Here is a 20,553-nt window from a genome sequence, read left to right on the forward strand (position 1 = left end):
TTTTTATAAATTTAAATGTGTACTCATCATATGACCCAGCAATTTCACTCATAGGTGCCTACCCAAGAGAAATGAAAACATATGTTCACACAAAGGCGTTTGTACACAAATGTGCATAGAGCATTATGCCAAACACTTGCCAAACACTAGGGGCAAAATAGAGGTCCATCAATGGGTAAACCAATAAAATGTGGTTTATATATATGATGGAATAGTGTGTGTCAATAGAAAGAAACAAACTATTGATACCTTCACTACTTTGATGAATCTCAAAAATACAATGCTGACAAAAAAAAAAAAAGCTGGATCCAAAATAGGACATACTCTATGAATCCATTTGAATGAAACTCTAGAAAATCCATCCTATAGTGACTGACAGCAAGTCCCGCAGTTGCCGAGGCGAGAGCTGCAGGGGCAGTTGACTGGGAAGCAGAGCAATGCAACCTGGGCGGATGATGCAAGTATTCCATATTTTGGGTGTGGTGGTGTTTCATGGGTGTATACATTTGTCAAAGTTCATAAAGTTCTAGGCTTATAACCACATTTACTTCACAATGCACAATGCTTATGAATCATCTATTTCCATAATCCTATTAATCTATTGTGGTAAAAGAGAGGATGCAAATATGGGAATCCTCTCTGCCTGGTACACTGTTTTTATTTTGTTCTGACTTTGAGTTCTAATTTATGTTTAGCTAATATGCTTCTAAATTCTGCTTCCTATGTTCAGTTTGCCATACTATCTGCTGAAAAAGAAAAAAGTAACACATGAATTGAGTATATTTTTGTTTTATTTTACCCCTGTATTATAATAAACCAAAATACTAGAACTGATAGGAGTCTCAAAAATCACTAGTCCATGGGTCTTCTTGAAGAGACTGTTTCTCTCCATTAGTGCATGAAATTATAAGACACTGATTTACTTTCAGAAGAAATCAATGGAAGATTATTAAGGAGCCTTGATTTGACTGTCCTAAGGAGAAGAAAATCGGCCAAAGAAGAGGATGCTGTTGGACTCATTGTGCCTGATGAAGAACAGGAAAGGGTGATTGCAGTGAAAATTTTCATAACCTGGCGCAAATGTGACAGCAAAGCCCACACCAGTACCAGCTGCAGCCTCTATTCCTTCCTCTGTCACTTCTGCAAAGGACCTGTGCAGGAACTTCTGGGCACGCAACCCAGAGAGGGAGAACATTTCAGAATAGCTGGCTTCCTGCTCACTGAAGGCATCGGCCACTCCCATGGACTCCAGGACAGCCTCCAGGTCGTAACTATCCTCCACTTCAAACCGGGGCAAGCGCAAGTCCACATTCCTTTCTTCCAGATGCCCTGGGTTAGTCCACTCTATTAATTTCTCAGGGGTTATTTTATCTATAATCTTTTAAGAAAAAAAAAATAAAGGGAAGACTGGCATGATTATCAATAAAAATTTGAAAGAGTGTAACACTAATTTATATCAGTTGGAAATTCTTGATTTTAGTAACAAATGAAAGTAGAAATTCCATTTCACTTAATTTTGTATACCAGGCACTTATCTTATGTTTCTCTATGTAAACTATCTGTGTATGTATGAAAACTCATTAAAGGAAATTGTAAAGGTGAAAAATAAGTCATTTCTTATTCTAACGGTCAAATAATATGTTATTTAATTTTTTACTATTCCCCTCTAATCTTTGTATACATATGTATTATATATAACTTGTATACAATATTATATAAATTATATGATAAGTATATCATTATGATGGATATAATTATCTTATACATATATTGCTATATATGAATTATAATAGGTATTTATACAGTTGCAATCACATTGAAAATCCAATTTTCTTGTTTTAATGTAAACTTTTTCACATCACTGCATATCTCTCTTCAAATTCATATTTCCATCAAGTTGATAAATTCTACCCAATATTCATTCTTTCATTCACTTAGCATCTAGTGTGTATCAAGTATCATGACAGATGCTGATAGATACTGTGCATATAGTATTAATAATGAAATTATTATTATAAATTTCCAGGTAGGTATCCTAGTGTATTTAATACAGAAATTACTGATTTGACTCAGAAAGGCAATTTTCTTCTCTCAAATTATCTCCCTAGGGTAAGTCCTACAATTGAGGTTTTTGAGTCAGTTTATGGATACTTTTAAAGCTTGCATATATACTGCCATTTTGCTGTCATGAAATATTTTCCAACATATTATGCTACTGCAAGTGTTTCACAGAAACAGAATAACATCTAGTGTTATATAATAATATAGCAGCTATTATTTATTGAGTGCTTCTCATGAACTGGACCTATTTTAGGATAATTTTTTTTCATGTCCTAAATCCATTCTGGGAGATATCTTAGAATAGGTCCAAGACATGGGAAGCACTTAACGAATGTTAGGTACTGTATTATTACAATACTGGATGCAGTTCTACATATATACATGCACGTGCACACACACACACACACACACATACATTATAATCATTCAACAGTATACATTAGGAACCATGGAGACCATTTTATAAATGAGAAAATATTGAGGCCCAAGGAAGTTAAGAAGCATCAAAGAGAAAAAAGCTACTAAATAGATGAACAGGGATGTGAAACACAGCTTTCCTGTTTTCAAAAATACAGCATACTAGCCACATCGATATTTTAACTGCAAAGTGGGTGAGACTAAATCAAAGGCTTCATGATTAAGAGTCCTATGGACTCTGGATGATTGTTATGTCAGTGTAGGTTCATTTTTGGTTAAAAAAAAAGTGTGCCATTATTAAAGTCATGTTGATTATGGGGGAGGTTATACATGTGCGGGGCCAGGAGGTATATGGGAAATCTCTGTACCATCCTCTCAATTTGGGGGGCCAGCCCATGGCATGTGGAAATTCCAGGGATCAAGGCCAGGGATCGAACCTGCACCACAGCAGCGACCCACCACTGAAGTGACAAGGCCAGGTCTTTAACCTGCTGAGCCAAAGAGAGCACCGTTAATTTTGAGCTAAACCTAAAACTGCTCTAGAAATTATCTTTTAGAAAAATTAACTGTCTAAAAAGGAAATTCAAAAGGTCCAATAGCCTTCTGAATAGTATGCACAATTTGTTACACATGTGCACATGGGATTTTTTTCCTGAGAAAGTAGAGTTCCTGAGTGACCTTAAATGTTCACATTTTCTCATCTCCAGATATTTCAGCATCGAGTGATACTGTTTCCTGCTCCTCTTTAGACAGCTGTAGCTGTGCACAGAGGGAGAGGTAGTTTCAATTTCACCAGCTCCAGATCGGAAGCCCTATGTCCAGGCTCACCCAGAAACAAACTCTGGGATGCAAAGCCTCAGGAAATGCAAGCAGGCCTGGAAAGATGCAGGGTTTTACCTTCTCCAGACCATCTATGTCATTGGGCAGCAACACGAACATGCTTAGGTCATTGTTTTTATATGGAATTCCCAGAATTTTGGCTTGCAAGTCCTCCAGGACCATGAAGCCAAAGAGCTGGCGCTGTGTCATCATCAGCACAGATCTGCTCGTGCTCTGCAACAGACCAACAGAGCACACAGTGTCAAAAGAGGCGGGATCCCCAAACCTAAATCATGCTAAAGATCAGAGCCTCAGAATCAGCATTTGCTATCTACCATGCACATTTTCTCAAATATGACTTCATATTTTACATTCTATGCATAAGCATACCACATAAACTAATTAAGGGCCATACCTTATTCAGCCAAAATTCTTCTTCCTTGGTATTTTCTTTCTCAAACTCCCTGTCCCATTGCCCTTTAAAATAAACTACATTCACCGCCACCAGCTTGGTGGAGCTGCTTAAAGAGCCATCTGGAAGCAGGTCCTTGATTTTTTCTGCAATGAACAACAACAGCAAAATTGGCCCATCTTCAAAATCACAACTGTAACACATGGCAGATACGATGAAGATGGATGTGAACGATCATTAAAAACTCAGCCAGGTCAGCACCTGAAGGCCTTGCTGACAAAGTGTTCACTGGCAGAACCATAGGAAGGTTTTCTCTTTGCCCACTGCCTGTTTATCCCATTGGATAAACTGAGGTGGGCAGGCTCTGGGATCAGACTGCCTCTGCTAGCATCCATCTTTGCCTCTTAGCAGCTGAGGGATCTTGGGCAAGTTATTTAAGCTCTCTTTGCCTCAGTTTCCACACCTGTAAAACAGGAACAAAACCTGCCACATAGAGCTGTTGAAAGGGATAAATGATTTAATAGGTATAAAAGCACTTAGAACATCATCTGGATCATCAAAAGTAATAAGTATGAGCTATTATTATTTTCACCCATTCAATACCCAACATTTAGAGATGTCTTATTTTATTGCAAAAGGAGTTGATGTTTTTATCCTTGGGTTTAGCTCATCCCACATTAAATTCTGAAGAATACTGCCTTCAACCAGCCCTTTGATTGAGCCTTCTTTATTCTGCTTTTTTAAACGTTATTTCCTTATTCGAAGTAATTAGGAAGGAAAAAAATATATTCTAAAGTAACAGATGTCTCCCTGATAACTGGAATTAAAAAATGTATTCTGAAACATTAAAATATCAGCTATTGCTCTCAGAGTGTATTTTTATACTCACATTCCTCTCTGGTATTTCCTGCATGTTTTGCTCATACTAGGAGATGGAGATGGGGAGGATGAGGTCGGGATTTTGTCAATATGTCTGCTATGGATGAGGTTCAAAGCTGCTATCATCCCTACATGATGCCCAGGGGGAGGTGAGGCAGTGAAAGCAGGCAGTGAAAGCAGATCTTGGTGGGAAAGTTGAACAGTCCTCATTTGACAAAGAGACAGCAACCCTCTATGACATTTTTACTTACGGACCCAGATTCAGAAGGAAAGGCTCTCACATAAAAGAAAAGATATGAAAGAGTTCCCCTCGTGGCTCAGCAGTAATGAATCCAACTACTATCCATGGGGATGAGGGTTTAATCCCTGGCCCCGCTCAGTGGGTTAAGTATCCAGCACTGCCGTGAGCTGTGGTGTAGGCTGGCAGCTGCAGTTCCAATTTGACCCCTAGCCTAGGAAGCTCCATATGCTGCACAATCGGCCCTAAAAAGAAAAAAAAAGGAAAAGAAAGAAAAAAGAAAAGATATGAACCCAAGACAGACATGAGCCCAGTGTCATTAGCCCCAAAGATAGCGTGATTCACAGCTATACACAAATAATTCTCCACCACTTGTTTCCGTAGAGTGGGCTTCTTGTGGTCCCCTGCCTGCTTTCCATGGCTCTCTCCCCTTTTGCCCTTCTAGCCTGAAAAACCCATCTCCAATCTCCTCCCAAAGCTTGTGCACCCTGATGTCCCTTGCAGCCTCGTGCACAAGGCTTCACTCACAGAGGGTACTCAAGAAATATTGTTGTTGTTTTTATGATCAATGATTCATCCATACTCTACCATTTGTTCGGCTTTCAACCCAGGAATTTATCTTCTTTCGACTTTCATCTGTTGCATTTACAAAATCAACAGGTTCCAGAGAAGCATGGTAATACTTTTCAACATAATCTAAGTATTTCTTTAGAAGAAACAGGAAAGGAATAGAAATAGCTTTAAAATTCAATGAATCCATTGCCAACATCTCTAAATAAATTCATCTGTACATCAAGATGACTAACATTGTAAACAGATTTTCAGGACCTGGGCCTGAAATCAAATACCTGCATGTACATTTTCATGTAAGTGCAACAGGGTTAAGGCAAAAATCAGATTTAGACTGCCCAGATTAAAAACAAGCTCCTGGAGTACCCGTCATGGCACAGCGGAAATGAATCCAACTAGGAGCCATGAGGTTGCGAGTTCAATCCCCGGCCTCGCTCAGTGGGTTCAGGATCCGGAGTTGCTATGAGCTGAGGTGGAAGAAGCAGCTCGGATCTGGCATTGCTGTGACTCTGGCGCAGGCCAGCGGTTACAGCTCCGATTGGACCCCAAGCCTGGGAACCTCCGTATGCTGCACATGCAGCCCTAAAAATACAAATACAAAAGACAAAAAATAAAAATAAAAAATAAAAAGAAGCTCCCAAAGGGCTTGGAGGACAGGCAGGGGGCACACAGCAATGTGGGCTGAGCCAGGCAGTCAACATAGACAGCTTGTCTCCTGGACCCCCATCTTAACAGGGTCCTTGGGCCCTTCACAAATGTCACACACAGATGTGATGGACACAGAAAAACTTACTTGAAGGAAGAGGTAAGTCTTTTCTCCAAATAGTCTGTTGGATATTTTCAGTCCATAATCATTAGTGGGTTTGCTTATCTCATTCAAAAACCTTTGGAATTGGTGATGGATATCTTCTGTCTTCTCAATCTTCAAAAGCAAAACAAAAACTCAATGAGTTATCTTGGCAAAATCAAGCCTAGTTTCGCCTCTAAGAGAACATGGCTGCTGGGTCTTTATCTCAGCCTGGCAGCCTTGAAGGTGGCCCATGAGTTTCATGTAGCCTGGGGATGTCAGGTAACTTTTACACAAATCAGATGATAATGTAAATCACAACCAATCTCAGCTCCACAAAAAAGCCTGCTCCTCCGGCCCAACACCACAGATCCTATTTTTCTGGTTCAGATTTCATTTTTTAAATCTCAAATGTAATTCCCCACTGAGTGTTTCTTATGCTAGGTTTTAGCCTCCCATTTACCCTCCTAAGCCCCTGAGGAAAGGAGATAATTCCTTGGATGATTCTCATCCACTACAGTATTTGACAACTTCTGTTCTAGACTGAATAAGAAAAGTAACTTCTGATGGTATAAGTTGCCATTTGTCAGAGCTATACATTAAGCCGAAGTGAGATTTATGCCAATCTCTGGGGGAAAAAAGAACTTTTCTGGATTTTTTTTGTAGAATCCATCAGTTTTCTGATTGAGGGCTAAAGAGTCAGCACTGTGGCAGAGCCTGCTGACCCAGACTTCCCTGAAAGAGACAGGAGCACTGTCCCACTGTCTGCTGAGCAACATCTGGCTGCCTGCATTCTCCCTGGATGTCAGGGAGAGGCATTTCAATTTTGAACTGAAAAGCTTATTCCTGATGGCACAGAGAACAGAAAGGTCTTCTTCCTACTGAATATGAAGCCCATAAGCTTCTTATTGGCTTGTTCATTTGATTTTATCTCTTTATTTCACTACTGGTAGCTCAAGGCCTAGAGTAGTATCTGGCATATAAAAGACACTCAGTTAATTTTTGTGAATAATTAATAAAGACTTGAAGACATTCAAATTGAAAATGTGCATGCTGCTCTAATAAGATATCTGAGGCTGGGAGTTCCCCATTGTGGCTCAGTGGTAATGAACCTGACTAGCATCTATGAGGACATAGGTTTGATCCCTGGCCTTGCTCAGTGGGTTAAGGATCCAGCATTACCATGAGCTATGGTGTAGTGCAGATGTGGCTCAGATCTGGCATTGCTGCAGCTGTGGTGTAGGCTGGCAGCTACAGCTCTGATTCAGCCCCTAGCCTGGGAACTTCCACATGTACCTGCAGGTATGCCACCCCCCCAAAAAAAGGACAAAACAAAAGATATCTGAGGCTGGGAGTTCCCACTATAAAGCAACAGGATCAGTTGTGTCTCTACAGAACTGGGATGCAAGTTTAATCCCCAGACCAACACAGTGGGTTAAGGATCCCACACTGCCAAAGCTATGGCGTAGATCACAACTAGTTTGATTCCTGGCCCAGTAACTCCATAAACCACAGAGTATCCAAAATAAGAAAGAAAGAAAGAAAAAAGGAAGAAAGAAAGAAAGAAAGAAAGAAAGAAAGAAAGAAAGAAAGAAAGAAAGAGAGAGAGAGAGAGGAAGGAAGGAAGGAAGGAAGGAAGAAGGAACGAACGAACGAACGAACGAAGGGGAAAAGAATCTATGTCTGAGTTTGACCTTTGGCTCCCTCCTTGCTGCTGAGCCTTTAAACATCTAGTACTTTTTCTATGGCTGCTCACATTGACTACCACATGATGCAAGCAATGAAGATAATGAAGCCTTGGAGAAATAATGGATTGATATAAAGAGAAGGATATAGTGGGGATATTCCTCCAGTAGGCCAGGTGTGACTGAGTTCATTTGAAAATGGAGAAAGGGAGGAAAGGCCTATTATCAAATAGGTTTGGAGTTTAAATTTATAGTATTATTGTTGCCTAGGAAACCACAAACTGAGAAATTAAAGTTGCCCTGAGTTGATAACATCCCAGGATCTTATTCCAGAAAAAAAAATATTTACTAGAAAAGTAACAACATCCCAGTTTTTCCTGGACTCCCATACATGATCCCCTAAATATTAGCTCATACTCCAAAACTACAAATCACAAGAAAATAAATCCCATGTCAAGAATCATAATTAAAAAATAGAAAACAGCCATTGTAGACCCTCAAGGACTTTAGATGTTGACATCATCAGATATCACATTTAAAAAGCAGTATATTGAGAATATTAACCAAAAAAGATACTGAAAAATAGTTAAGAAATAAGACAATCAACAATTTTCAAATTGGTTTCATATGGACTATAGATATACAGAATTTCTATATATGAATATTCAAGAAGCATTGAAATTAAAAGCTCAATAGATGGGTTAAATAGTGAAGGAATCACTGCTAAATTAATGAACTTGGTAGATCTACTAATTTTCTCAGAATGCACTGCAAAGACAAAATGTGATTAAAAATATGCATAACAGGTGAAGAAATCTGGAAGATAGAATAAGAATTCTAGCATCCTTTAAAAGTTAAGAAAGAAGAGAATGGAGGAAAAACATTATTCAAAAAATTAAGTGGCTGAGAATTTTCTACAGTTAATGAAAAGTATGGATTTTCACATTCAGAAATCACAGTAAATTAGTCTTGGTAAATAAATGAATTCCACCATATACACATTGTAGTAAAATTCAGGAACAACCAAAACAAATAGCAAAGCTTAAATGCAACCAGAAATAGATCACCTACCAATCAAACCAACTTCTTAACAGCAATATTAGAAATGGAGAGTTGAATGGTATCTTCAAAGAGCTGAAAGAAAACATCAACCTAAAATTCAACATACAGTTAAATATTTATTCAAGAACAAACAAAGGCAAACACAACCTGATAGCATCCACCATCTGTAAATCTTTATTAAACTTCCCAAGAACAATGTCAGCAAGATGGCAGAATAAGAAACCTCATACTCTTCTTCCCCCACTGGAAACACTGACTTAATGGTGCAAGGACCAAAAGCCTCTGTAAGAAATCCAGAAGCAAGTTGAGAGATTCCTGTTTCCCAAATGAGCACGAAACCAACTGCATCAAAGCCCAGTAGGAAAATACATGACATTCACATACCAGAGTTCCTCCCCTGCCACACACAGCATTGTGCAATTGGGAGAAAACTTGCAACTTCTCCCTAGGGAGAGAAACAAGAGCATGGAATGTATGTCCAACATTCTGACTTTTCCAGAAGCAGCCTGAGGGACTGGTGTCTATTTTGCCTGAAATACCAGCAGGAACAGGCACTAGGTTGGCCTCTGAGAATAAAGGCAAACGACAAACACCAGGTCTGCAATACCACAGAGTGACACCAGAGAGAGCTCTGGAGTAGAAACCAGAAAACCTCTTCAATTAGATTACCTATGGCACAAGCCCAGAAAGATGCATCCCCAGCAAAAGCTTAAGAGGGCTCCAGACTCTCTAGCCAGGCTGATTGCAAAAAGTTCTCATGGTATTAAATCAAACCACAAAGACTGGGAGCGGTGACTGATTTTCCAAATGTTAAAGTCCCAGCAGAAGATAGCAAAGTATGCAAAGAAACAGGGAAAGAGGTCCCAAACAAAGGAACAAATTAAATCAACAACCTAACTTTATATCTCAAGGTAGTGGGAAAATAAAAAACTAAACCGAAAGTTAGAAGAAATAGTGAAAATTGGAGAAGAAATAAGCAAAATAGAAGTAAAAAAAAATAGAAAAAAAATTAACAAAAGCAAGAGTTTTTTTTAAAAAAAAGATCAACAAAATTAGCAAAACTTTAATTAGACTAAGAAAAAAAATAGAAGACTCCAATAACTAAAATTATAAATGAAAGAGGAAACATTACAATAAATGTCAAGGAAATAATAAGGATTTTCAGAGACTACTATGAACAAGTATATGTCCCAAAAATGGATAACCTAGAAATACACAAACTACCAGGACTGAATGATGAAGAAATAAAAAACCCAAATAGATATAACAGTAAGAAGATTGAATCAGAATCAAAAACTTCCAACAAAGAAAAGCCCAGGACAAGAAAACTTCATTGCAAAATTCTATCAAATATTTAAAGAAGCAGTAATATCTTTCTCAAAGACTTGAAGAGGAGGGAACATTCTCAAATTCATTCTATGTGGCCAGCATTACCCTGTTGCCAAAACCAGACAAAGAAATAAGAAAACTATAGACAAACATCCCTAATATTTTTTTAAAAATACTCAACAAAACACTAGCAAACCAAATTCAATAGCACATTAAAAGGATTATGCACCATAACCAAGTAGGATTTTTACCTGGAATGCAAGGGTGGTTCAACACATGAACTCAGCCCATGTAATGTACCACATTAACAAATAAAAGACAAAATCCACATGATCATTTTAATTGATGTAGAAGAAGCATTTGACAAAATTCAGCATGCTTTCAGGATAAAAACATTCTGCAAACTAGGAATAGAAGGAGTCAACCTCAGCATAATAAAAGCCACATATGAAAAGCCCACAGATAACATTACGGTTAATAGCGAAAGACCAAAAGCTTTTTACCCAAGGGTGAGGAATCTATCTGAAGGGTGTGCCTTTTACTAATTTGCACAAAGACCTTGCATGGGCTACCATGTTCGAAAGAAAAGTATTCTAAAAACACCTGTGAGCACTGAGTGATTGATTAGACAGTGGAACAGCTATTGGATCCAACTCTGTTGTACATACTCTGGAAGGAAGCCTGATTCATTATATATGCAACTGAACCATGCAGACAACTGGCCATGTGAGATCGTGAAATGAGCAGCTCACACTGGTGGGAGATTTGAGCCATGCTTTTATGAGGGCTTGGGAAAGGGCTCTGACATCTGTCAGGGCAGATGTGCCCTTGCTGGGACTTCTATCCATCTCTGAATGCCAACCCTGACTATAGACTTCATCCCTTTACTATTTTTGTGCAGACTGTCCTTTGAGAGAGGAATACTAGACCCTAGAATGGGAAGAGACCTCAGGAAATCATTGGTCCTGAGCTAATATATTTTTTAAAGTAAAATATCAGCAGGGTGGGGAGGGGTTTTAAATTAAAATGGAAAGTAGTAATAATATCACCTACTCCTACCACAGCCACCACTGGCTGAGTCACCAGTGTGTTCTAGTTGCCATACTGGACACTTTTTAAAGAGGCTTAAAGATGCCCGAACCTGAATAGCTGTTAAGTGATGGAGCCAACCAAGATCTGAACCCTAGTCTAACTCTAAAACCCATTCACACTGCTATAAGTACTTTTCAGTCTCTCAGCCTTTACCAATATATATCATAGTGGTTAGTGTGCATTAAAGTTGAGGTCTCTTCTTAACATTCGGGTTTATTACTGTATAATCCCACCCACATTATTTGGCTGCTCTGATTATCATTGCTTAACAATAAGCATGAATGATATTACCTCTTCCACATGCTTCCACAGTGAACCCACATCTACAAAGCAACCCTGTTGGAGGGTATCAGACATGTCTCCCTACCTCTTTTTCTTCAAGTTTGATTCTTGAGCTTTCTGTGTCTTTTTCCGAGAAAAGCACCTGGAAACAAAAAACAAAAAAACTGAAAAAAACTATGGCAGTGGTCAGAGCAAGAGAATCTGTGTGAGATTCGGTCAAGGGAAAGTGGATGTTTGAGGGGTTTTTTGTTTTTGTTTTTGTTTTGGGGTTTCTTTCTTTCTTTTTAATGACCACACTTGTGGTGTATGGAAGTTCCCAGGCTAGAGATCGAATTGGAGCTGCAGTTGCTGGCCTATGCCACAAACACAGCAATGCTGCATCCCAGCCACATTTGCAGCTTGCAGCAACACTGGATCCTTAATCTACTGAGAGAGACCAGGGATGGAATCCACATCCTCACTGACACAATGTTGGGTTCTTAATCCTCTGAGCCACAACAGAAATTCTCAGATGTTTGTTAGTGAAACCTCATTGGTACACAGGTAACATTTCTCTCCTTGCAAAATAATGAAAGAGTCTGGGTTACCCACTCATCTCACCTACCTCCATAGTTTAATCCTTCATGATTTCACCCTTGATGCGTCATTTATATCCTAGTGGAAATTATGTAACTTCTCCCAGTAGGTTTTTCCCTTCTTGCTCTATCTTTAATTACGGGGTTAATGGCTTTGGATGAGAACAGCCACCCAGCCCTCACTCAAAGGAATTTCAAGCAATGGGGAGCAGAAGACATGATGGAATTTTGAAGTGGGAAAAGCGCTGACTTCTCTGATAGACCTGAAATTGCTCCATGACTTCAGACGCTTTCTCTGCCCACAGGTCAAGCAGAGCACATTTTCAAGGTAGCACTAGAGAGTCTGTGCCTGGAAAGCAATGGAAACCCACCTACCTTCCATAACTGGGCAGCAGTGGCTCCATGGGCCCCGAGGAGGAACATGCCGATGGCTGTCTTGATACCCTCAGGGGAAAAGAAGATGTTGCGGTCATTCATCTGACTCAGCTCTTTGAAGAGATTGAACCCAAAACGAGTGTTTGCCAGGATCAGCGAATCCATGATGATTCCTGCAAGATCAAGAGTAGCAACAACAGTCAAAACCGAGCCAGCACTTCTTACCTGCATTGCTTTATGTCAGGGGGACTCTTCCTCTTCCCGCATTGACCCCGAGCTTAAGAGATTTTCACCCTCACAGTGAAAGGTCACTGCTGTCGGCTTCTCACTCCTGCTCTTGACAGAGGACATGAATCATTCTACATCACCACCTGGTTCTCAGTTCTCATGTCCCCAAGGAGCAGTGTTAATGCCTCACAAAGTTTTATTCTCGCTGGGTCCCTGTCAGAACCTGCTTGTATCTACCATCCACCCACCCCCCTTCCCGGGGCTAAGCTCCCACAAGCAGGTCCAGTCCTTACCCCCACCCACACACCGAAAGTCTAATGTCTGCTGTGTCTGGCTGCTAACCCAGAAGCAGGCAAGAGACTGCCAGGGACCCCCACTGGCCTCAGATCCAAAGAGTATCCTCAGACACAGCCTTAACAAGAGCAAAGCCAATTGTCCTACCCTTCTCTGATTCCTTGTATTTCTCAATCGATTTAAATCCAGTACAAAGAGTAGCCAGATAAATTAATTCTCTTAAACCTCAATCCCTAACTGCCTGAAAACTTGACCCTGAGTTGAATTTTCCTTTAAGGGTAATGACGTATCTCTGACCATAGGTTATTAAGCGGGAGCCAAAGGGTTTCTTTCAATATAGAAAAGTATTGAACTTTTTCAGGCTTGTACAGTGAGTTCATGTTATTTATCATCTCACAAAAAAAAAAAATGTGAAGAGCAGTTAATATTTACCAAAAATAAATAGAACACACTTTATATTTTCTTTGTTACCAGCTAACTTACAACTAGTTAATAAAGGCTGGAAGAAAATTCCTAAAACAAGAATGAGATCAATGAGGAATAAAATTTTTCGAAAGCCTACATACTCTGAGGGATTTTTTGCTACCAAGGGCCCATCCCCACTAAGGAATCTTACATCTGCTGTGAAATCTTCTATTTCAGGTGTACAGCAGAGGGAATCAGTCATATATATAAATATATCCATTTTTCCCATACAAACAACTATCGAGTTGTTTTTCCTGACTGATTCACTTTACGGTACACCTGAAACTAATATAGCATTGTAAGTCAACTATACTCCAGTAAAATTAAATATAAAAAAGAATAATATTCAACTACTAATAAGGCACAGCTAAGTATCTTCAATAAAAATCTCATAATCTCCATTATGTTTTAAAACAAACAAACAAATAAAAACAACAACAAAAAACAAAGCTTCCATTTATTTTCCGGTTTTCCTTGCAGGGATCCCTTGAAGGCTAACTCAGAAATAAGATGATTTAACTTACTGTCACATAAGATGAAAAAGATACAGTATCATGGCCACATAGGCACTGATTAAATAAAACCACTCAGAGGCAAGTTATGCAGAATAAAACTACTTCTTTCAAGTTAGCAAACATCAAGTTTCTCAAAACACCTAAGTCTGAAGTTTGAGCTGAAGGAAGAACTTACCTGGCTTTTAGAGAGACAGAGGTGACAGGGCAAGGAAGCATGTGGAAAATGAGTTGCTGAGATCTTAATTTATAGGTCTCTCCGCCTCTCCCTAGTCATTACAGTTTGCATTTCCAGTGAAACAACCTTCGGTTTCTCAATGATGATTTCCCTCATAAAATTAGCATGCAAGGTTTATGACAAAACTGAGCATTGGATTTTCTATTTCTTTCATCCATGGCCGGGAAGTTATGTACTTGAAGTTGTCAGCAATTGTGTGGGAACTGTAGTTCAGGTAGTACACACCTTAAACATGGAGAATAGAGTTTCAAGTCTAACTTATTCAAAATCCCGTAGACCTTCCTTTTGGGGGCCCCAGCATAAACAGGTCTAAATAAAACAGACAACAAAATAAGCTTAAGGAGTTCCTGTCGTGGCTCAGTGGTTAGTGAACCTGACTAGCATCCATGAGGACACAATCCCTGGCCATGCTCAGTGGGTTAAAGATTCAGCGTTGCAGTGAGCTGTGGTACAGGTCACAGATGAGGCTCAGATCCTGCATTGCTGTGGCTTTGGTGTAGGCTGGCAGCTGTAGCTCCAATTGGACCCCTAGCCTGGGAACCTCCATATGCTGCAGATGCAGCCCTAAAAAGACAAAAATACCAAAGTAAAAAATAAAAATAAAAAAACGAAATAAGCTTAAAAGCAGATACTCAACCAAGGAGTTCCCACTGTGGGCTCAGTGGTAATGAACCTGAATAGTATCCATGAGGATACAGGTTCGATCCCTTGCCTCTCTCAGTGGGTTAAGGACCCAGCACTGTCATGAGCTGCAGTATAGGTCACAGACATGACTCAGATCTGGTGTTGCTGTGGCTGTGGGTGCAGGCCTGCAGCTGTGGCTCTGATTCAATCTCTAGCCTGAGAATTTCCATAAGATGTGGGTGCAGCCCTAAAAAAAAAAAATGAAAGAAGAAGTTCAATCAAGAATTGTCAAGTGAGACAGCATTGGTGGTATAGTGGTAAGCATAGCTGCCTTCCAAGTGAAATGAGTTATGACCTGAGCTGGGAAGGAGACCATGATGAGAAGCCCTTCATCCCTAATGACATCAGGAAACTTCTGGAAAGAATTGTATAGAGCACTGATTCTCCACCTTGGACACACATTAAAGTCTCCTGGAAACTTGAAAAGAAAAACCTATGCCTATGCCCTACTGTAGACAACTGAGTCAGTATTTCTGGGTTGGGAACAGGGCATCAGGAATTTTATCACCTCAGGTGACTATGATGTGCAGCCAAAGTCAGGAACCAGTGGTTTATAGCCTGGGTGAAGATCTGGATTAATGCATACTTTACTCACCACAGATGTGCAGAACCGTGTCCTGACATGTCTAGCCTCCACCACAAAGTTAAACTTGCAGTTGCATTATTCGAGGATGTCAAATGCAAAGGAAAAAAAGTAAGCAAGTTATCTTTCCAAAGAAGGATATGAAAAAGTAGTGAGAAAAGTTTGGGCAGGCAGCTAAATAAACACACACCACTCTTATGCTCAAGAATTCTGTCCATTTATTATGAAATTTCTCAATTTTAACTCATTTACATTTGTTGGGAGTGTACTGTGTACCAGACACTGGGCTAAGTGCCAATAACTCATAAACATCCAACAAGCTTACTAGTTTCAGGAAAACATGCTATTAAAACAAACAAACAAACAAAAAACACCTCATTAGGGAAATTACATCTCCAAATTCCAGTTTTTCCTGCCAACTCTGGGACATTCCTACTGGCGAGTAGGAATTAAAAGTCCCTTAAAGAACTTTAAATTAAAAGAAACAGAGTTCATTAAAAGAAACAGAGCTTAGATTAGTCTCAGTTTTGGTCTTTGGTAAAGGATGTGAAAATTTGTCACTGTTGCTAGGCAGCAAATCCTAGAAGGTCATCTTAGCTCTTCCCTCATACCTGACGGTCTAAAGAAGCAGCTTAATGAAGCAACTGCTAAGGGTATGGGTAGTATATGTACCAATCTCAATATTCACCATTTCCTTTTTGTTGCTGTTTTTTGTTTTTTTAATATTTTGAATACAGCTCTTTAAGCAAACTCGAAGCAGGATTTGATTAATTTGCTTTCAATTGTCACTGAGAAATGTGCAAATCGAGTGAGGTTTGGAAAGGATCAGCACTTAGTTATGGAGTTAACCCAGGATGCCAATGAAACAAAAATGTATTTTTTTTTAAATATGAAATCTTTGAGTTGGCAATAATGCTCTATGTTGTATCTCCATCAGTTTATGTCTTCCAATTCCTTTCTTGTGACCTTAGACTCTGTATTCTATTGCCCAGCTAATTCATAAGCCCTCTGCTTTTTCTTAAAGCATTTTCTCTACCACCCCGCTTTCACAGGGAAACCTGGCTTTTTCCTGAAGACCACCACACCCCACAAAGTCTTCACCTGGGGACCTCTCCCATCCTGGGATCAGGAAGCAAGGTCCCCATTCCTCTTCTCCCTCCTCTTGCTTTCATCCTTGAATCATCTTCAATGTTTCCTTTGGAGATGACCCCATCTTGCTGTGTCACCCTTTTCCCAACCAGAGGCCCCCCTGGTATTGTCACATGGTCTTCCTGATGACCCTAACTGCCAACACCCCTCCCTGTGTCTTCACAACCATGTCAGTGGCATCTCTCACTCCCTGACCCTCACTTTCCCTCTCCACTCAGAGCCCAAGCACAGGGGTCATGCTTTGGGTATTAATCATCACCAGAAACTGCTCCTGCAGTAAACCACTGAACTCTGTAATCCTGCCCTTTGGGTACAGATCTCATTCCTCTTCCCTCTAAACCTAATTTCCAATGTCATCACAACCTCCAATCACTAGACGTTTCCCTATTCTATTGGTCTCTTCACTTCCAGTATCAAAACTATCCTAAAGGTAGAAAATAGGATGATAGTTTCCATGCTTATGAGTGAGAAGAGGAAAACTGCAGGCCTAGACCATATCCATGGCAACACCAGATCTGAGTCACATCTGCAGCCTGAGCCACAGCTGTGATAACACTCGGTCCTTAAGCCACTGAGCCTCCAGGGAGCTCCTTTTTTACTTTTGATAAATGGAATATTTTATCAAAGTGAAACATTTACCTTTGTTCCCATTACTGTTTTAGAATTTGATTATGTTTTTATTTAATATTGTTGTTATTCTCACTTCCTTCCTGCTAATATTTATCTGGTATATCTTTTCCTCTAATATTTTAATATTTCTATTCTTATTATTGTCTCCTATAATAGTCTATAGATAATCTTTGTATTTTTAATTCAGTCTGTCTTTGTTCAATTTACTCACACGTTTTGGGACTAGTCATATTTGGATTTATTTACCGTGTTGTTTTATGTTTTGCCATCCATTCTTATTTTTTCCTTTTTCACATTTCTTGGAATTAATTAGTTTTCATTCTTTTCCCCCCTTCATTCTTTTGGCAGTTATGTAGCCTATCTCAGTTCTTCAACTGGTGATCTCAGCTTACCACTAATATTGAACATGATTTTCTATTATTGCATAGAGACGATCTATTCTTCCCCACCCTTCCCTGAAGTTTAACAAAAAGTTGTATTTCTATCCCTCTAGTTCCCTTCCCACCCCTCATCCCACAATCACCCACCTCTTATGTTGAGATCATCCAAATCTTAACTTTTTAATTCTAATTCAGGCTTAAATTATGTTTTACTCCTTTTTTCCCCCTCTCTCCTTTTTTTTTTTTTTTTTTTTTTTTTTTTTTTTTTTTACATCATGCCTCATAATCCCCACTTTCTTCTCTAATTCATCTTTCAATTTTTGGGAGGAGTAGAACAGATATTCTTTCAATTTAAGATTTGCAGGTAGTAAACTTAGGATCCTTAGTCATGATTTGCCATCATATTTGAAAAACAGTTTGTCTGGGTGTATGTTTCAGATTACCAAATGTTTGAAGGAAATACCTGGCTGAAAGAAAGAAATCAACCTCAACAGAGTTAATAGGTCAGACAAGAGACATGAAAAATATAAAATAAGAACAGGGAATTATTAAAATATTCATTTAGAGTTCCTGGGAATAAACATAGTTATTACAAAAGGTCAGTAAATTAAATGAGTAGTAGGAAGAACACAGCTGAAAAGTCAGCCGGACGATCTGAACCATGGAATTCTACAAAACTATACAGTAAAAAGACAAAGAGAGAGAAATACTTAAAAAATGTTAAGAGCAGTGCAAAGTAGTTTATGTTCCATTCATCAATGAGCCTTTTAGGAACGGAAAGCTGAGGGGAGAATGTCCTTGGGATAATCAGAAAAGAAAATGTGCAGAATTTTTAGAAAGTCTTGCAGATGGGAAAGGCCCATTGTGAATGTACAGTACACTTCCACATTGCAGCAGAATTGCAGAGGATCAAGGGGGAAACTACGTGTTCTAGAAGCATTGTGATTTAGAAAAGTTCCCAGGCTAGGGTTTAAATTGGAGCTGTAGCCGCCAGCCTATGCCACAGCCACAGCAATGCGGGATCCGAGCTGCATCTGAGAACTACACGATAGCGCACCGCAGCACAGGATCCTTAACCCACTGAGCGAGGCCAGGGATCAAACACACATCCTCCTGGATACTAGTTGGGCTCATTACCGCTGAGCCACAACACAACTCCTAGAAATATAATTCATAAAATGGAATAAGAACCAGATTAGTTTAGCTTTCTCTTTGACTCTGCAAGAAGACAGACCAATATTCTGAAGTTCTGGGAGAAAAAAAATATATATGAAGCTAAAATGTATGCCCGTCGTAAGTTTTCATTTTGTGTATGCCTTCACCGGTAATAGTTGATGTAATTTTCTCTCAAATCCACGTTGTCTCCTTTGTTCTACCTGCCAGCATTGCTGGGTGGAGGAAACCTTGAACTAGAAGCGGAGGCGCTCACCCCCCTGATTTGCAGGCTCTGGCTGGTTTTCTAGCCTCTTAGCAGCCCACTGATTGACAGGCTCTCTCTGCCTCTGGCTGCGTATCAAAGGGTCAGTCTCACTGGTGTGAGAAGCATCAAGAATCACAGGCTCCTAATTTTGAGCCTAATTCTCGATGTCTCAAAGGCTTCCATCCAGCATAGTCCTGTTGAACCGAGTCAGAATCCTCTTCTGTATGGATGGCCTGACTTTCTGACACTCTAAGCAGAGAGAGCAGATGGAATATACAAATCCAAGAACACTGTCACCAGGGCGCTTTCTGCCCTTGTCCCACCAAAAAGGACTTTGCTTGTAGTAACTAAACTGCCTGGTGTGGAAAGTGCAAATGCCTGTCTTCTCCTTCCTGAGTCCTACTGGGGGGAGGGGGGATCATTCAGCCTTTCAGTAGCAGCAGAAATAAAACAGATTGCTAAGAAAGACAGCAGCAAGTACCCAGTATAGAGATGGGTGTCCAAGTATTTAGATGGACAGAGATCTTGTGTTTCTGGACTCAAGGGAAGACAGTGGTGAGGGGAAAACAAGGGAGCATGAGAAGGTCACCCCTCAGCCATGCTTCTCCATCCAGCCCCATCAACTTGCAGTCAGCAGAAATGTTTTATTTATTCTGTTGGCTATCATGCTTAGATTTCAGAACTGTTGTGAGTTTTCACTTTTTTGTATGCCTTCATAGGGTAGAAAGTTGGGAAAAATTATTACCGGCCCAAGATATATTATCCCACATAATTGAGAAGAATTGTTAGCTTTATAGGGAGTATGTATTTCTACCTTTTTGGATGAAAAACTTTATTTTGTCTTTTGGTTTTGGGGTTTTTTGGTGTCTTTTTGTCTTTTCTAGGGCCACACCCATGGCACATGGAGGTTCCCAGGCTAGGGGTCTAATAGAAACTACAGCTGCCAGCCTACACCACAGCCACAGCAATGCCAGATCCGAGCTGTGTCTATGACCTACATCACAGCTCATGGCAACAACAGATCCTTAACCCACTGAGCAAGGCCAGGGACCGAACCTGAAACCCCATGGTTCCTAGTTGGATTCATTAACCACTGGGACACGACGGGAACTCCTGTGGATAAAAAACTTTAAAATTAGATTTATGTCACTAAAAAAATCTGTTGGTAACACGTCATAGATATTTTAACTAATGACAAAAATGCTTTATTCGCTAGGAAACATTTTAATCAATCAAAGATCAGTAAAGAATGTAAGACTTACAAAAAGATTAAAGAATCACAGTGCTTCTCATTATTGCAAATAGATATATTTTCCCCTTATGATTAAAATACTGAAAAATCCCAATACAAATAAGAAAAGGTGCTTATCAAGGGGAAAGAATAGGA

General features: G+C 39.6%; 1 protein-coding gene across 2 annotated transcripts; it reads right to left on the minus strand.

Moving 5' to 3' along the window:
* Positions 613–14,328, minus strand: SERPINB13 (serpin family B member 13). 2 transcript variants are annotated; one of them, XM_021099551.1, is made up of 8 exons: positions 14,261–14,328; positions 12,584–12,756; positions 11,719–11,775; positions 6,190–6,318; positions 5,415–5,532; positions 3,713–3,855; positions 3,376–3,531; positions 613–1,378 (listed from the first exon to the last, which is right to left on the minus strand). In XM_021099551.1, the coding sequence occupies exons 2-8, from the start codon at positions 12,746–12,748 to the stop codon at positions 974–976; spliced, it is 1,173 nt and encodes a 390-aa protein (XP_020955210.1). In that variant the 5' UTR covers positions 12,749–12,756; positions 14,261–14,328; the 3' UTR covers positions 613–973. The 2 variants fall into 2 exon arrangements, with proteins under 2 accessions (XP_020955210.1, XP_020955219.1); XM_021099560.1 differs by lacking the exon at positions 3,376–3,531.

This window comes from Sus scrofa, chromosome 1 (assembly GCF_000003025.6).
Source record: "Sus scrofa isolate TJ Tabasco breed Duroc chromosome 1, Sscrofa11.1, whole genome shotgun sequence".
Classification (NCBI taxonomy): domain Eukaryota; kingdom Metazoa; phylum Chordata; class Mammalia; order Artiodactyla; family Suidae; genus Sus; species Sus scrofa.

What these genes read in the sequence shown, in the direction of transcription:
- SERPINB13 (XM_021099551.1), bottom strand. Translation starts at nt 12,748, where the DNA reads ATGGATTCGCTGATCCTGGCAAACACTCGTTTTGGGTTCAATCTCTTC. An exon ending in AGACTTACCTCTTCCTTCAA is followed by an intron (nt 5,533 to 6,189) that starts GTAAGTTTTTCT and finishes TTTCTTCTAAAG; the next exon opens with AAATACTTAGATTATGTTGA. An exon ending in AAGAATTTTGGCTGAATAAG is followed by an intron (nt 3,532 to 3,712) that starts GTATGGCCCTTA and finishes GGTCTGTTGCAG; the next exon opens with AGCACGAGCAGATCTGTGCT.